This window comes from Platalea leucorodia, assembly GCF_965183815.1.
Source record: "Platalea leucorodia genome assembly, chromosome: 7".
Classification (NCBI taxonomy): Eukaryota; Metazoa; Chordata; class Aves; order Pelecaniformes; family Threskiornithidae; genus Platalea; species Platalea leucorodia.
This window is the reverse complement of record NC_138829.1, coordinates 34867152-34885980: the sequence shown is the minus strand read 5'-3', so window position 1 is coordinate 34885980 and position 18829 is coordinate 34867152. Positions and strand designations below refer to the sequence as shown.

The 18829-nt window shown below is 38.5% G+C and overlaps 1 protein-coding gene across 2 annotated transcripts in view; it reads left to right on the top strand.

Moving 5' to 3' along the window:
- Positions 1 to 4065: 4065 nt before the first annotated feature.
- Positions 4066 to 18829, top strand: part of DPH6 (diphthamine biosynthesis 6) — a 213984-nt gene continuing 199220 nt past the window's right edge. For both annotated transcript variants that reach the window (XM_082318710.1, XM_082318709.1), the window contains exons 1-3: positions 4066 to 4172; positions 8362 to 8456; positions 10827 to 11020. In XM_082318710.1, the coding sequence (XP_082174836.1) occupies positions 4150 to 4172; positions 8362 to 8456; positions 10827 to 11020 (312 nt within the window). In that variant the 5' untranslated portion in view covers positions 4066 to 4149. The remainder of the gene's footprint in view (positions 4173 to 8361; positions 8457 to 10826; positions 11021 to 18829) is intronic.

Sequence of the window (18829 nt, the reverse complement as noted above, 5' to 3'; positions counted from 1 at the left end):
CAGCTTTGGGTATTAACAGCAGCAAAACTTCTGTCACCTGTTATCTGAGGGAAACACCTCTGACTGCAGGAGAGTCAGAGCAGGACACTCTAATGAGGGGGAATAGTGGCACATGGCCAGCTACACCCGCAAAAACTGTAACATTCCCGTTTCGGACTTGGCATGGTAAGCAAAAGAGGAGATGATTTTCAAAATCTTTGTTTCAAAATGGAAATAGTCTAACATTATGCCTGCTTTATATATGCAGTATTCCATTACTTACAGGTGATTATAATAGGAAATCTTTTAATTAAGAACTTCAGCAGTTCACCTTTAACTGCCAATCACTGGATAATTGGCCCTTTTCTAATACGCACTGTAGCTCAGGTATGCTAAAGTGACTGTTACTCAGAATAACTTAGTGAAAGTAAGTTATTTTTGGAACTCATTTATAAGAGAACTTAATTAACTATTCCAGATCGTTAGGAATACCGCATTGCGTTTTTTAATCCTCTGACAGGTTCCTCCAGTTATATTAATTCATTATAATTATTTTCAAATTTCTAGGCGGAAAAGGGCGAGAAAGAAGCGCTGAGCCATTGTGGGCTTTCTGTACAAAGTAGCCAGTACCTCCCCGAGAAGAAAGGCACCTTGGTGAGTTTTATTGTTTCAGCTGCTGCAGCAGCATAGCAGAATGTCTTGGGGATATCAGCTTGAGAGATGATGCACTGTCTTTTGTCCACTGTCGTATGGTAGAACCTTTTAAGAGCAGTGACAGTACACCAGAGATATTTCATCAGGTGAGTGAGAGGGAACAGATTTTCTCACTGCATATATTCCAAATAATTTGGAAACAGCATCTTTTTGGGTAAAATACAGATTTGTTTTGAAACCCCACTTTACTAAATCAATTTTGACATATTTCACAAATTCTGGGAGCCAAATCCCACTTTTTTATTTGTGCAAATAACTACTGATGTCTTCATCAAATGGAAGCAAAAATTCCAGTCTCACTAGCAAATGAAGCAGACTTTGGTCCTGCAGTGTCATATGTAACTTCTACTTCAAACAAGTCTGACTTGTAAGTGGAAATTTGTTTTTTGAAAGCTGTAAAACTGAACGCAATAGAACCATCTGCTGAAAAAACAGCAACATTGTATCAGAATAGATTAATAATAACAGACCTTTGAGAAAATAGGGGACTTCAGAATTATTCTCTTTTCCAGATCTTCTAACAATGCTACTTAGAAGAGAGATTTACAAGTCTTTGAATATTTGTTATAAAGCTGTGCAATTAAAGCTACTGATTTTATGGCCTCTCCATTTTCCAAAGCAGCAGAATAACTTACATACATGATTTTTAGACTTTCCATGTATCATTGCTAAGTATTGTAAATGAGCATCTTTTAAGTGTTCACAACTACTAGCTGAATTATTCTTTCTTGTGATAATCAAAAATAAAAATATTTAATTCAAACCCAGAAAAGATAGAGGTGATGTATGATAAAATACCCCCCCCCTTTTTTTTTTTGCAATAAATCAAATACCTTTGTTCTGCCTTTTTTACCGTTCCTCAGAGGTATGGTTATTTTCTACCAGTTCATGTACTATGCAGTATTGCTTCATTCAATTTATTAATCTCTGCTAAAATCTCTGAGTACACTGGATTTACAGTTTCAATTCAGAACAGGCCTCCATTACCTTTCCGAGCCAAAAAAAGAAGCCCCAACTCCCTACCAAAATCCCTGCCCTTTCATCAGAATTTCATATCTAAGTAACCCTCTTTCAGATCATCTGTCCTGAAGAACAGAAAAAGCTTTCTAAGAATTACGCATTAAATCATCGTCACTAAACTAGAAGGAAATCTAACTGCCCTGTAATTCCAATGTAAATCAAATATTTTGTCTCATAACTGCTGGCCTGTGATGGCCATAGCATGAACTGAGGATTTATTTTTTAAAACATGTGCTTTTTGTAATTATTCCTATGCAGAAAAAAACCACGTTGTGATTACTACCTCTTCACAACTACTTATTAAATAAGTTTTATACTCATTGTCACTTCTTAACTTTTCAAAAGTGTATTAAGGAAGGCATCATCACCTTCATATCTGCCCATAATTATCCACTCCTATTTTACAAGTTCCAGGGACTTACTGTACAAATCATGTGCAGACACAAATCACCTAAAAAAAAAAGTGCTTTTTCAAACTGTTTCATGAGCTGTAAATAAAAAATCTTACATATTTGTCTCATTAGGCATTTATTTTGGCACATTCATTGCTATAAACAAAATGCTTTTTCTTAGACTATTTTCTTCTCTATTTTCTTCCATCTTTTCTCTTTCTGGGAACTTCAGACCCAACAATTCCTGTGCAAGGAACTTGTTTTTCAGAGGCTTGCATAAAGCCTGATCGGTACAGATTGTTATACGGTATTGTATATCATCAAGTTACAAGGGGCTGATAAGTTAGCACTCACAACGCATGAAACATACCCTTCATTCCAGCCCTGAGGAATAAAGCCTTTTATGTTAGCTGCACCAGTTGCTGCAACTAAATTCAACAGGAACCATGAATCGGCATTCCTGGTCACTGCCGATTTACAGGTTGGATCGTAGACAGCACCGGTGGCACCGCAGATGAAGACGCCGAGCAGGGCAGCACCCAGGCTCACCCTGAGGCACTGCACTCCTCACTGCTGACCCTGCACACCAGGCTCCAGCAAGCGCGGGCAACCAGCAGCGCACCAGTGGTTTCTCGTCCCCGTTTTGGACCCACAGGCCCTTTGAATCAAAGCCTGGAGAGTGGTGGGCCCTGAGACCGCTGCTCAAAACACTGCCACAATACCCCCAATGGTGGTTTTATCTGGTGGTGTAAGACTTACAGTTAGTCTAGAGATACAGTTTCATCGGCAGAACTAACCCAAGGGTTTCTTCTGTGACTTGGGAGAAATAAAATTGTGTCTGGATTCAGAGACTGGGCACCCGGGTAAGCTTTTTGTTGATTCAGCCTGCAAACCTATAGTGGTGTCTGTCGTATGTTAACAGCAGGATTGCTCAGAAAATTAGCCCAAAACGGGGATCACATGCCAAGATTAGATTTTTGGTCTGCAGAAGCTGAACCCGAGGGTGCAGGTGCACATTTTGTGCTGGCAGAAGGGCGCAGAGGCCTTCAGCGCAGCAGCCGGGCCAGGAGGTCTGGTCTCCTCTTCCTCCCTGCTCGCCTCCCGCCCCGGCCCCTCGGCCCGGGCTGCTGGCGGACCCTGCGGCGCCTCGGCAGGGCTCCCCTTCCTCAGCCCCGCAGAGGGCCGAGGGGAGGGGCTGACGGCGCGCCGCTCTCTCGCCCACCGCCCCGCAAGGGGCCGGAGGGTCACAGGCCGCCGGCGAGCACCTGGCGGCGCCCGGTTCGCCGAGCGGCTTCCCAGGGAGGCTGGGAGCGCCCGCGCCGGGCTCCGGCTCCCGCAGCCGCCATTGCGGCTGACCCGCGGCGACTTTTGGAGCCCCGCGGCATTTCCTCCCCTCACAGCGGGCCCTCCCGGCCTCCCTCCCCCGGGCCGCGGTGAAGCCGGGCTGCGACTACGCCCCGCTGTCCCCTCAGCAGCCACCCGAGGACAAGGGGACGGACCGGCCACCTCACTCGGTGGCTCCCATTCCCTACACAGCAATCGCTTAGAACAGGTCCGCTGCTGTTCGCTGTAGACAAGAAGGAAAAAGGCGGGCAGGGGGAGGCGGCAGGGGAGCCGGGGCGAGCCCGCTGCCGCGCCTGCCTCACACGGCAGCCGGCGGCCCGCCGGGGCCTACCAGCGCGGCCGCCCTGCCCTCCATAGGCGTCCCGCGCGTTGCCTCCGCGGCCGCGCCCTCCGCGCCGCCCTCATCTGGGCTGCGCCCGGCCTCCGCCGCCCTGGCAGGCTCGCAGGGCCGTGGCCGAGCCAGCGTGCCGCTCCCGTGCGCGGAGAGGCGGCGGCCTGCCGTGCCTCCCGGCTGCTCAGGCAGTCTCCCGGCCTGCCCCGGGAGGAGGGTCCGCTGAGGGGAGGCGGCCAGGCGGTAGCGGTAGCAACGGAGGAGCCGGCGGCGTGCGCGGCCCGGGACGGCCGGGCTCCTTCCCCGCTGCGTTTGGCAGCTGTCACGCACCTCCCTGTTAGCGTTACCGCCCCCGGGCCCGCGAGCAACATGAGAGTAGTGGCTTTAATCAGGTAACGGGCTGAGGGAGCGCCCGTGTGGGCGAGCGAGGGGCGTCTCGCAGGCGGAGGGAGGGCGCGGGGAGAGGCCGAGCCCGCCCGCCCGCTCAGGAGCAGCCCGGGGGTCGCGCTCCACCCAGCGCTGCCTGGGGCACCCTGCTGCCCCGGCCCTGCCCGCCCGCCCCGCCGCCCCCCTCCCCTGCGCGGAGCCAGCGGGCTCCGGCGGAGTCTTTCTCTCCGCCGGCTGCCTGCTCGCTCTGCTGCTGCGTTTGGGTGCCGGCGTGAGGCGATCCCTGCCCGTAGGCAGGGTGAAGCTGTAACAATTTCTCTTCTGCTTTCCCCTTATTCCCGGGACGCTCAAGAACTACTAGTGTCAGTTTAAAAAAAAAAAAAAAAAGTAAAAAAAAAAGAAAAACCACCACCCAAAATTAATTTCCCCGATCGCCTGCTCCTCGTTATCCCGGTCTCCCGCGTTAGCGCGCCTCCAGCGCGGAGGAAGCCGGGGCGGCCGGGCCCGGAGCCGCCTGCGCCGCCGGCGGCGGTGCGTGGGGAGGCGGCGGGGGCCGCTGCGTCCCCGGGGCGCGGAGTCCCTGCCCCGTGCCCGTCAGTTAGAGGGAGCTCTGCTCATTTGCAGCTGAATTTTCAGGTGCTTTGCTTTTCCTTTCCAAGTATCTTAAGATCTCTTAGGATAAGATTTTCTGAAGCCTTAACGATAGATTTTCTAGTGTGTCTTTTGAGAGAGATTTCATTTTGCTCATTTTTAAAAAGATGAAGCTCACTCATTTAAATAGTTGAAGTTTGATACAGCCGTATCTGTCAGGGGCTGCTCTATTTGCTCCCCCCATACTTCCACCGCTTTTAGTCAGTTTCTGCAGTTCTTGTACTGTAAATGGCTTTTTGTATTTTTTTAGAAATAGATTAACATAATTTTCTTTTTCTAACAAGGATAGGTGTGTTCTTTTCTTGAGAAACAGTAGTTCATTAAAACCCAACAAGCTAGGAAGCCTGTAAATGGAAAAAGATTGTGTGGATGTGAGCAGTGTATTTTTATTTTTGGGTGCAGTAACTAGTTATTGAAGTCTTAACATTTAATGTATTAAATTCTCTCAGGCAATGTCTAATATCAAACCTTGTTGAAATTGGGGTTTGGCTGCAACAATTGCAAATCACTCCAAACATCATCCAAAGGAAAAAATACAGCAAGTGATACCTATGTTTTTCAAGATTTGCTTAAATACAGAGTAGGAAAATCAGCTTTGGTGCTTTTTCTTGATTTATAGATAAGATTTTGTCTTCCAGGTTTATTTATTTTGATATTCTCTAAGCAGAGGAATGTGTTAAAAGGCAGGATGAAATAAAATCCTAAAAACAGGTTTCTAACACAATCGCTATTTTAATGGGCAATTTTACAAGGATGGATTTAGTTTCACTAATAGTTTTAAGAAGAGTTTTAAGGAGACATCAAAGTGTCTGAAATCTTTGTAACAGAGCTAGCCTCAAAGATCAGAGGGGAAAAAAAAGTATTTGAAAAGTGCTTCTTACTTTTGAAAAGGTCAGGATTATGTATAAAACTACTTTAACCTGTTTCTTTTTCTTCTAAAATGTTGGCCATGCTTAAAGTTGATAGTCTTGCTTTAAGGTGGTATTTATGGGGTAAACCCTGTATTGTGTTTTGTGCTAAATCATAGACATTTTAAAGCTAATCTTCTACCTGAAATATGATGGTTTTCAACTCTTGAATTCTTCTAGAATTTTCTTACTGTAAATGTTTACACTTGTCAATAGAAAGGAATTTTGCTCAGAAGTCTTTATGGTTACCATATTTTTACCATTTTTACCATATTTACCCATATCTTTATGGTTACCATATTTTTTTTTTCTGATGGTATTTTATTTGTTTATAAGCCTGCCTGTTAACATACTTGCAACTTTGTCAAAATGAACCCAACCTGTGGCCCGACTTCGTACAGTTTTCTACAAAAAGGCCTTGTGATTTTTTTTCTGTGATAGGAATTGAGAGGAGTCCCCAGGCCACCTCAGTACCTGCCTTCATCTCTCTTCTTAAAGCTTTTTTTCTTTCTTTTTTTTTGTGTCACAATCTATTAGACAACAGCCAGACTGGGACTGTGCTGAGTCCACCTTCCTCCCACAGCATCGGCTGTTTGGCTTCGTTGGTCTTAACCATCGTGTGTTTTACAGTTAGAGTGGAAGGCCTTGTAGGTAGACACCATTTCATTTTGTTTCTTGGTATCGTTAGTTTTTAGGGCTATGGTAACACTAACATAGAAAATAAATAACAGTACAGTAACGTGTGATCCAGTGAGCACTCTACAAATTTTGAGCAAGTAATCGGTGGTCAAATGTGGGAAATTTGAATGTAGCCTCATCTTAACATTTGTCTTTTTTTGATAAATTAATTGAAAAGATTAATGGATTCATTATGGTGTCCTTTTAATTTTAGATTTAAAAAAATTAATATTGAAATGCCGTAAACAGCATAGGCAATTATCTACTGTCATATAATTATTTTTTTGAAGTTGTGTTTGGAGTTGAACTCAGAACTAGTGAGAGGCTTTTATTTTTTAGAATGAAGTAATTCAGAAAGAACAGAGCCTATGTGTCATTATGATTCTGTTATGCCTGAAATTTCACATTATGAAGTGAATATTATCTACGTTTTCAAGCTATTAAGCACAGTATCCAGAATTAATGAACATATGATTTTTAAAATTGTTTTTTGACCATATGTAGGTTAGAAGAAAGTTGTAAGTATGCATGAGAATAATGTCAGGTAGAGATGGAACCTCAAATTAGGAATCTACTTATTATCATATTTGTATTTATTTTTATAGCACTGAAACAAAAGCAACGGCTTTTCAAAAATCTCTTAAGTACAAAGGGATGCCATGTTATTTATAGTATTTCTACTTTAGGTTTGAGCTATACAGCAAATTAAGGTCAGCATACAGAATTTTGGCATGTATAAATGCAGAAATTGAGGGGAATAGCTGTATGGTTACATTCCTGTAACACACTTTCAAGCTTTTCCATAGAGGGCTAGATAAAAGTGGGAACTTTACATTGGAAATGCTGAAGAACATTGTTAGTAGTAGTGTGGTCACAAGGAAACCAACGGTCTATTGTAGCAAGGACAGCTTGTACTATCTGTTCTCTTGTCCATGTCTCAGTGACTCTAAGGCAAGATGCAGTTTTACAGAGCTGGTCTAGGTCTCTGTTCCAGTCCCTGCTCTGGATTGCTTTTTGTGCCTTGGCATTTAAGGAAACTACACAGAAACTCCAACTGCAGTTGTAGTTTGAAGGCTGTGAGTCTGAACGTGGATTTTGTAAGCAGTGTGTAGTCTAGAGCACTCTTAGTTTTATCACTAGACTGTAATATTTCTTTTGACAGTGATTAAAATCCATGAAAAATACTATATTTCAGTTACACCAGGAGAGCAGGATACTTTCCTCACTGATAGTGGAAAAGGTTCCAGTAGATCTTGAATGAACGTCGAAATTAATTGTAATCTCTGTGTTAGAGTATCATCTCTTGGCCTCAGAGAAGAATATTGTTCTGTTTGTTTTTCTTTTTTTTTTTTTTTTTTTTTTTAATCAGCAATAATTATTTGCAGTTATATGCAGTAAAAAATTTGTATGTTCAATGCAGTGTCAGCTGAACCTACTGCCTGTTATAATAACAGCTTTTGAGAATGGGGAGTATGTTTAAAATGTTGAAACTTTAGGCAAAGTATCCTATGAAGGATAAATGTTATTCCTAACATGACAGTCTTCATTTAAAAAGATTGCTAATGCTGGCAACTCTCTGGAGTAGATACTGGTTTTTTTAATCCAAGTTATCTAGTAATGAGTAGAGAGTAATTTGTCTCTGGAGTAGAAGACAGTCCTTGTTCTGAAGGGATTCTAGTGTAAGTGGCAGTTCTTCATGGAGCCGCTCAGATTAATAATAAGATACAGAACTAGGTATTTGCTTTATGGATACTGTATGTAGGCACTATACATATATAGTAAATGTTGTATGGTGAAATTATCCTTTTCCTACTGCTAATATTTTGCAACTTTTTTTTATTTCAAAACTTTATAACCAGCTCCGATGATACTAATTTTTAAGTAGTTAGGCAAAAGTCGTAAGGGGCTAAAACTTTTATCAGTACTTTTAATTGCCACTATTTTCTTTTTCTTACAGCGGTGGGAAGGACAGCTGTTATAATATGATGCAGTGTGTTGCTGCTGGGCATCAAATTGTTGCTCTAGCCAATTTAAGGCCTGCCGAAAATACAGGTATGAAAGCCACATTTCTCACAGGATATTTTTTTTTTATATTAGAAACAATGGAGGCACAGCTGTGACTGAATTAAGTTCCTTTATGTGTTTTTATATAGTTTTGCGTATTGAAGGGCAATCTAGAGATCTTAAAAGAGGTAGAAAAAACAAAATGCTATGGAGACGCATTAAATGTATTTTTCCTCAAAGGGGAAAAAACACAAGAAGATGAAGATCAGTAAAAGAAAGGCTTACACAATTTGAAAAAGGGAGAATACGAATATTCCTGGTGGTAGACAAAGGGATTGTGTGAGTTCAGTAGCACAAATAGTAAAAGGTGGTAGAGGATATCATCAAACAAAACAAACACTATATTTCTAGAAAAGCTTGAAACTGGCATAAACCACTCCAGCTGCCAAAAATATGCAGTTTTGCTGCTGCTCATTAATTTTTAGCCTTGTATATCTTCCTCCGTTATTCTAGCCCAGCATTTGTGAACTGGATTGAGGAACTGATCTGGTTTGGAATTGACCTTGATGCGCTTCTTTTTCCCGCCTTTTTCCTTTCTTTTAGCGAGGCCCAGTTTTCTGATCAGTTCCTCACAGGCTGCACCTAGACTTATTTCTGTGAAAGAGAATGGGAGAAACTCAGGTAGTCTAAGTCAGTGGTGAGGTGAGAGGGTGAGTACTTCTGTGTTGGACTAGAGCATAAAATAAACTTGAAGTGAGACTTTAAAAGGGAGTGAGTTGTTTCCCAGTTGGTAGAGGAGAATGTTAAGGTATGTTAATGTAGGTTAACTGTTCAACATATGTTAAACAGTTAAGTATGATGTCTGATAACTATATGGTAGGAAGATGCACAGAAAGTGAAGGAAAAAGGGAGCTGCCATCACAAATGAGTCACAGGCGGAACTGGCAAATGCTAGGAAGTACAGGAACAATTTATTTTCTGGGTAGCTAGGACATAATCATCTCTAATCTTTTTGAAATATGTTGTCTTTAAACTAATTTATCCACATCAGAAATGTAGAATATTGTCATTAAATCATAAAATGCTCTCTTTAAGTGTGTAGTTGGAAATTTTGTGGAAAGTTAATTGAGGTGCTTCAGGCAACAGCGGATTCTATGCCATTCATTTTATTTTATCTTGTACCACTGTTGCCTGGAGAGTCTCAATTAATAAAGAAACTCTGTATTCTGAACTGAATATCAGTTTTAAGACCTTGTCATGTTCATGTATGTTGAAAAACACTGAGTTTTCTTTTAAATCAACTCTTCTGGTCTAGGTTGGTTAGTTGTGATCATGGGTTTGGATTTGCCTATTTTGAGCAAAAGCATATCTGTTGTATGGCATCAAACGTGACATGACCTAATTGTTACATCACCAATTAGTTATCTTGATCAATGTTACAGACCCTTCTCTTTGCAAGATGCTCTACGTAGGTATACAGCAGAGATGCTTGATGTGTCTGTGTAAATTAAGAGAAGTTCCAGTATTACAAATTAGCATTGATACAGTGAACTGTGTTAGCTTTTAACAAAGTGGAGATTTCACCAATAATGATGTATTGCTTTATCAATCTGTTTGAAAAATTATCTGGAAGATTTATATGTAAACGGTTTATCATGTAGTTTGAGATTTAATTCAAATCCATGATGTCTGCATTTTAGCTGTTTTTTTTCTTATCTGCTAGCTACAAAGCGCTTGTAAGAAAATTCAGTTAGTTTTTTCTCCTGCTTAAGGAAATAGCAGAAAAGAGTTGATTTCATTTCGAGCTTAATTTTTAAAAGGAGTGAAGGTAGAAAAGGCCTGGATATTATAACAGATTTCCTCTTCTTTTTGTATATTAAGCAATGTCAAAACACTGTAGCGGTCTACTTTTATTCTACTTCAGCAGAAATAATCTCCTCTTCTTTCTTGATGACCATGATAACAATTTTAACAGTAAAGTTTTTGGAAATTTTGACAACCTATTGCTTATTCTCAGCACTTCAGTGCATTCCAAATTTCTTGCTCTGAGTATGTTGAAATGCATCTGGGTTTGTGCCTCTGAACTGTGTTCCTGTTAAAATTACCATATAAATAGGAGCAGGATTGGACCATTATGAGATTTTGGGATGAAGCAGGGAGGAATACTAAAGAAGAAATAGACACCACGGTTTCCAAATAGGCAGCATGTTTGTGACAGATGTCTTCCTCTCCATATGTCTGTTAGGTGGAGAAATCTATTTTTTTGTCTTTCCATGTTTATAGAGGTATTGTCACCAAACATCTGTTTGTGAACTGAAAAATATTAACATTTAGATTTTCTCAGTGCTTTGTAGTATTGTGATTATCTGTAATTGTTGAAATAATGTACCTAATATGATTGTTTCTTAATTGTGGCAGGGCAGACTGATGAATTGGACAGCTATATGTATCAGACAGTAGGACACCATGCCATTGACCTATATGCTGATGCATTGGATTTGCCACTCTATCGTGGTTTCATAGAGGGTACCAGCGTAAATACTGGAAGAGTGTATACCACATGTCAGGAAGATGAGGTTGAAGACCTTTACCGCCTCATGAAACTTGTTAAGGTATGCTGAATGAAAAGAATTAAATAACTGGGGAGAATTATGCTGCTTAACTCATTTATGAATTTAAGTAAATGATTCACTTAGGTATTTAAGGAAAGCTTTGAGAAAAAATTTGAACGCTTATACTCTTACAAGTTGTATTTCTATTCCTTTGTTCTTCCTGACACTGTAAATATATAGCCTAACTTCATTGCTTTGTCCCCAGTGTGTATCAGACTTGTTAATCCCCGTTTCAAGCCAAAACCTTGTTCCTATTTAATAAAAACACCCGTAACAGGTGCACAGCATATATTGCAAAAAACATAATTATAAAAATTATCTATAAATAAAATGTTTGTGTAGTTTCATATTTGAAATAATGCATTGCTTGATTACTGGAATGAGAGATCTTTCGGGTTTTGTGCATTTATCGATGTATGGAAAGTAATGTCTAGACATTTCTATTTGTGTACCCTTATGCTCTGTAAACCAGAATCTGTTATTTGTTTGTATGTTGCAGATCATTCACAAAGTATTACAGAATATTTTACAATGATAATTTTTATTCTGGTAGCCCTGTAACTATATTCTAATATGTCATATAATAGCAATAACATATATCAATCCTTAGCTATAAAACCAATTAAAGGGAGATAGTAAGTGTATTTCCTAAAACACTTGAAATTTATTCTCTGTTCTTTCCCAAAATGTTTCATGTAGTACTTAATTTGCCACCAGAATTAAATCAGATCTCATTGAAATAAACAGAAAACCTCCCATTGACTCCAGAGGTTTTACACAAAGTTTGAGTGAACATGCTATGTCTATTGCAGTTAATTGTGTTGATGAATGCAGTGCACAGTACTAAAACAATGCAATGTTCAGAAAATCATATTAGTTGCTATTTTTAAAAAAGTAAATACACATTTAAATTTCATTGATCAAACTGGTAGACTGCTTTCTGAAACTTCAGCTAAAGATATTTATAGTCCTCAGTTAAAGTACTGAACGTTTTCTAGCCCCCTTTCCTCCACTGAAATGAGAGTTGAGATTCATGAACCTAGAAACTTCAGGCTTATTCTTTGTTCAGTTTAAAAAAAAATTAACTTGCAGATAAGATCTAAGAATGTGGTTTGAGTGCAGAGTGCTTCCTGAACCATGTTGGAGTTGAATGTTACATCTTCTAATATTTTTAGCAGGGAAGTCATGTTCCTCTAAAGTAAAATTGAGATCACACACCTGTGTTGGAGTATGAGACTACGAAACAGGAGAACAGTGCATGTAGGCTGTATGGCCTCCAGTTGCGGCAGGGGAGGTTTAGATTGGGTATTATGAAAAATTTCTTCACCGAAAGTGTTGTCAAGCACTGGATCAGGCTGCCCAGGGAAGTGGTAGTGTCACCATCCCCGGATGTATTTAAAAGACATGTAGATGTGGCACTTAGGGACATGGTTTAGTGGTGGACTTGGCAGTGTTAGGTTAACAGTTGGACTCAGTGATCTTAAAGGTCTTTTCCAACCTAAACGATTCTATGATTATGCTCTAGAGTTCTTCACGGAGGTTTTAAATGGAATGTGCATATCGTGCACTACAGGAATTGAAAGAAATATGGTACAGCAGTTCTAAATTATTTTTGAACCATGATAGTATTAGGAATTAGAAGGACTAGTATATACTCTCTCTTAAAGCTGCATACTAACAGCTTTCTGCCACTGGGTAAGATAATAAATTACTGATCAATTTAATTAAAAATGGGCAGATTAGTGGCAATTAAGATGATACTTCCTTTTCGATTCTTGCTGTCTTTGGAGAAATGGATGCCTGACATAAATTAATGCTAATGTTAAATCTTGACAACTTCTGCTTTGGAAGTTTTTACATGATAATTATAACTATAGTTGAAAGAGATGTTATCAAGTAGTCTGGAACTAAATAACTATTTCTTTCCTGTATAGAAATATTAATTCCACTATATGGTATTTTAAAGGCATAAATATTAACAATATATGGCCTTTATGTTAGACTTTGGAGAACCATGCCTTTACAGTCAAACCTATCTATGAAATTCTGGTGCAAAATTTTCAGTAGAGGTCTTGCATATTCTGATGAATAATTGCAAAATTATCACGGGGAGGTAAACTACAGCAGCTGTAAGTCTTTGTTTTTTTTACTTTTAAGAAAAAGACATGAATATTTTTCTTCTGTGTGTTAACAGTAACTTTGAAAGCTTTCTATTTTTATTTTTTCATATTTATTTGTCACTGCAGTTTTGTAGCTTTACTATGTAAGTCTTAATCACTGAGGATTTTGCTTTAGGATTTTTTTTCTCCACACGTTAATAGTTTTAAACAAGAGAGCTCAATTTACATTCTGTTGAAGGGAAGGGGAGGAATTCCGCGGAAGCCTTGTCAAAACGCATCCTTGAGTGGACGTAATTTCAAAACGCTGGTCAAACTAACATAGCTCTGTTTTTCTGTCAAATGATTTGGGCCCAAGAATACAGGAAGGGTGTGTCTAGATCAAAATCACAGTGTGCCTCACTTTCAGTTTGTAAAGAACACTTGTATTGCAAGTAATTCTTTAGTAAAAAATTAAAACACATTTGAAAAACTAGTGTGAATTCAAATGTATTTGATGTTTTTAATAACGATGTTATTGGAACAAGATTTCTAAAAAATTAAATATTCCCCTGCAGTGCTTGGAAAGCCAGGACTACAGTCCTCTTCTAGTTCATGGGATTCATAAAGTGATATTGACTGCTAGTGACTGTAAACCTGCTAATTTTATTGTCACAAACCCAGATGATTGATAGGTATGAAGGAAATTTATATTTATTTTTTAGCTGCCTAATGCCCTGTTTTAGATTCTGTGTATTCAATATGTATTGTGAAACATATCAGAGTATTTATATGATGTCTAAATGTATCTTACTATGCAGTCCTTACCTGATAGTAGAATATTTACTTCGTGAGACATGTAAATCGTGAACTCTAAGGAATAATTTAATCTACTTTCAATGTTACTGAACAGGGATTACCAATACCCTTGTTTATCCATGTTTATTGCTTTGCGTATTGGAGCTTTTTTCCAGCAAAGCATGTAAGCACTAGAGTTTCTTAGTTATTTAAATTATCCTTCAGGGTTTTATCATGGTGCTGTCCTTGAAACGGGGAAATGTGTGGGGAAACTGTGTTTTCTTTCCCTTTAATTGTTGGAAAGACTGGAGCATGGAGGCATTTTTATGAAACTTTCCTACAACATACTCCTCAAAATAGGCATATTTAACTGCTTTCTCCCCTTTTCAATGTAATTATGATCTTGTCCAAATAATACATTGATGTTTTATGCAAGCACATACAGAAGTGGTGTTAGATGAGTTGAATGTTGGATTGTTTTCTGTATCTCACTGAACTATGCTGAAACTTTTGTTTAGGGCAGTGGTTGTAGCAGCTTCCAGACTATACAAACCAATGCAAGATAATTTATTTCAGTTCTGGGTTTCAGTAGACAGTTCTGTCCTCTTCCAAGTTTCTTGCCTTATCCTGCTCTGTGAAGTCTTTGCCTTTATTTGGTAAGTTTCTACAGCTGGAGTAATTTGTATAACTCTTGAACTTGATAAAAATGCTTTTTTTTTCCTAGCTGTTTTTTCATCTTTTTCAATAACATTTTTCAGTATTTGAGTTTTTTGAAATTAGTATTTAAAAAATTTATTCTATGTATAGTTTCTTTGTAATATATTTACTTGTGTTTATTATAAAGCTTGTAAGTTGATTTTCAGTGCATTTTCAGATTTAATATGTTATTTCCGTCAGAGTTCTTTTTGTGGTGCACTTTGTGGGTTCAGAACCTGCAAGCTTACAAAAACCCAAAGATTAAACTTGAAAGAAATTAATATATTGGATCTCAGGACTGAGGATTATTAATTATGATATCATCCATTGATCATTAGCTGAAAAATAAGAATTGATGTTGGATATATTGGATATATGAAACATTTGAATAATAATAGCCTTTGCTTATGGCACTGTTTAATTTTATCAGTAATGTGGAAAGGGAAAAAAAAGAAAATTTATTTTCTAAAATATTGTCACATTCTGGAGCAGTGATCTTATAACTCAGTCACTAAGAATAAGAAGCATTTTTTAGTTACAACCACAAAGAACGTAATAATACAGTGTGACTCCTGTATTTAATAGTTATTTTTTAAGGACAGCATCATGATTTTTGAAATGGACCCAAACTGATGTTTACTGAAGACGGGAAGTATTCCTGTCTGAGAATTAAAATTGCAATAGCTATGTAATTTTAGATGTTATTTAAGGATGATATTTTGTCTCAAAGTACTTTCGCTGTGCAGGTTCAGGTGGAATAGAGGTAACTTAGGTCCTATCGTTATTCAGTGAAACTCCCTAAAACCTGGAGTTCTTCAGGAAACAGTTCTTCAGGGTTTGAGATGAATGGATGAAATACAAGGTTATTCTGTGGCCTTTGGATAGGGATTAATTCCTTCACAGAAGATAAAGCTTTCAGTTCCTCATTATTGCTAATAGTCTTCCATGCTAAGGAAACAGTCTTCCTTTCACCTTTTTCCAGAATTGAGCTGCTGTGGCCAACGGGAAAAATGAGTTCTTGGATTCAGTCTGATGACTGAATTTCTGTGGCTTTTGTACAGCCAAACGTCTAGATGCTCCCATCAGGAAAAAATACATGAATAAATGTAACTTAGTGTTCTACTGCAGGCATTGCTTCACTGTCATAAAATGTGTTTAAAAGAAACAGTATTTAGAAATAGTCAATTGGCTTTTAGGTGTCCATTTTAGTCAGTTCTCAGTAGTCCCCGTGACTTCAGTGGTAGTATTTACCTGAGAAAGACTAATAATGTACTCTTAACTCATACAAATAAGGTTTGCAGATTTTCTGAGGAGTCTTAAAGATCTAAGTATTATTAGTTATGGAATCCTGACTGACTTAAAGAATCTGTAATCTGAGGGCCTCAGCATGCTGTCCACCAAACTTTTTGCAGTTTATACGTTCAGACAAAGTAGGTAGCTGCCCCCTCTCACTGGTGGGATTCAGAGAGTTCAGAAGTGTGCAGAACAGTTCTATTCTAGTCATCATTTCCTATGTTTTCGGTTTAAGAAAATCTGATATTTTCCCTATGACGATTTGAATTATTTGCAGATGTATAGACTAATTCCTCAAAGATACATTTCTCATTTTTTGAGAAAGATTAAATTATAGGAAGAGGTATTTGTCTTTATGCTCAATTTCCAAAATAATCACTCCTCCTTAATTTTTTCCCCTATATTTTAAGATTATTGCAAATCAAGAATTCTGTGGCCTTGATAGTTTGATAGATTAATTTTATATATAATTCAGCAATTGGAACATAGAATTTATGTACAGCAAGTGAAATTATAACATCAGTATTGTAAAAACATCCTAACAAATCTTCAGTGCCTAGTTAGGGGAACAGTGATAGGTATAACAATGAAATTTATTTTTTGGGCCCTCTACTACTCATGTTGATTAGATGAACATTTGGAGACCATATCTCTTAGCACATTTCTTTATGCCTTTAGACATGAAAATTAAATGTGAACTTTTAGAAATTGTATGCAATGGCTACCTACACTGACAGGAAATAAGTAACCATGCTTCTTCATAAAGTAAGATTTTTTTGTTTTGTTTTTGAGACAAAATATTTGCTGTGGTTTTTCATGCGGCATAGACTAAGTTCCTCTACCTTTTACAATGACCGGATTTTTATCTCTGAGAATTTGAATTGTCCCTTTACACGCATCATGTTCAACGATTTTTTTTTTTTTTTTAAGCGACTTCTTATTTTTTCTTTTAATTAATTCTGGAGTGGAGCTCTGTAGTTTCCTCCAGCTAGGGGATGACCATTGTCATCAGGGGTGAATAAGAGTGTGACTTAAGGGAAGAGAGTAAGAAGTAATTGCATAGTTGGCAGTGCTTTAAGCAATATAAAAATAATTATGTATCTTGTTCCATTCACAATACAGGGTTTGTTTAGGTTTTTTTTTTTAGATTGAATTTTAAAATGAGATGGGAACAAGGAAATTTTTTCATCAACAGGATGCCTGTCATTCTCCATGTCTCATCTGAACTGTTCAGGAAGGGTCAATTTTTTTTCCAGAAGGGGATCTTGAGCAACATCTTTGAGGTAGTTTCTTACCGTGAGAAATGTTGAGCTTTATGTAAACAAGAAAGTCACTGTATTTCTCCCTGTTAGGTGTGCGGAGTTGTTTTCACTCACTCTCAGTCTTGTTGTGTTAATATTGAATAAACAGAGACAGTCAGGCTGGTGGTGAAAGATGGTAAGCAAGCCTGAGGGCTTGTTCTGGTCAGCTTTAAACCTCTGATTGCCAGGTTTTCCTAATTTCCCATTTCCAGGGCATCTCTAGTGTGACCTTGCCTGCTGAATATGATGTTCTGTGTTGCAAGATTCTCACATGCATTTGGAAATGGGCAGCCAGGCATTGTTTACAGGACGCCAAATGAACCGTGCACTCACAGCAAGTTTGATAAACACACATTTCCTCCTTTTATCAGTGAGATTGCAGAATGTGAAGTATGAGTTTCCAGTTTTACTCATTCCCTTCAAACCTTTTCCTGTTTAAAAACTGAATCTCACTAATTGGATGATGATACATCCTTAGATTTTGTTTTGCTTTTTTGTTATTGTTGTTTTGAATTCTACTTACTGGTCACTGACACTTTGTTTCAGTGCCTACCTTGACCAGGTTTGGCAGACTTTCAGATAAAAGCGTTCCATTTGTTCAGCACAGAAGAGGTTCATCCCTATCAATGTAAAGTGAATGCTAATTAACAGTAATGACTTCTAATCACTTTGCTTTTATACTCCTTTAGGAGCACTGCTATTATCCAATGTAGTTAAGTGAAATGCTTGTATATGAATCAACAATGCTGTATTTCTTCTCACAGCTATTGCTCATAATCAAGCTTTGAATAAATTACGATAGTAAAATTGGTTTTAATGTGCTGTATTGCATGGGGAGAAAGGAACCTCAAATATCCTGTTAAATATCTTGAATATTTAGAGTGTTATCTATTAACATTTTGGCATTCAGTATTGTAGTTCAATGGAAAAATACATTAAGATGTTTAAGTCAATTTTGTAAACGTTATCAAAACTTTTTTCATGGTTTGAATTTTATTTAAGTGACATGCATAGACTCAACAGCCTAAGTAACAGCCCCATTTAGATCCAGTTGCACATCTGTAGGAATGAACTGCAACATTTCTGAGTTAAAATGCCGTTAAGTTTTACATAGAACAAACATGTATCTTAACTTGAGAACTTCACCTATTTTAGCCTAGTGTTGTAGTGTATGTTTAGTAGGTTAATATGCATTTCTTTTTTTAATAATGCCTATCTAGCAAACTGTTAGGTTTTTTTACATGCATGCAACCTGCCTGCCTGCCTGCAATCTTATACACTTCAAAAGGAGTATAAAAGTAATACTAGTGAAATTTTGTTAATACCTGGAAACAATAAAATAAGATGAAACTTTATTTTAGCAAAACTAGACTGCTAGAAACAATGCTAATAAAAACCAAGAGCTAAACAGAGTACTAGACTGGTAGTATGTTCAGCAATTTTAAAATAATTCTGATTTAGAAACAGAATTAGGCTAAAGACAGAATATATACAAATTTGAAATTTAGTGAACTTTTCCACTTAACGCTGCACATACAGGGCCTGTTTGGAAGCCAAAGGTGGTGAAACCTGGATGAAACCCATTTCTGACATGCACATTAGTTTTTGTTTTTATTTATCTTTTA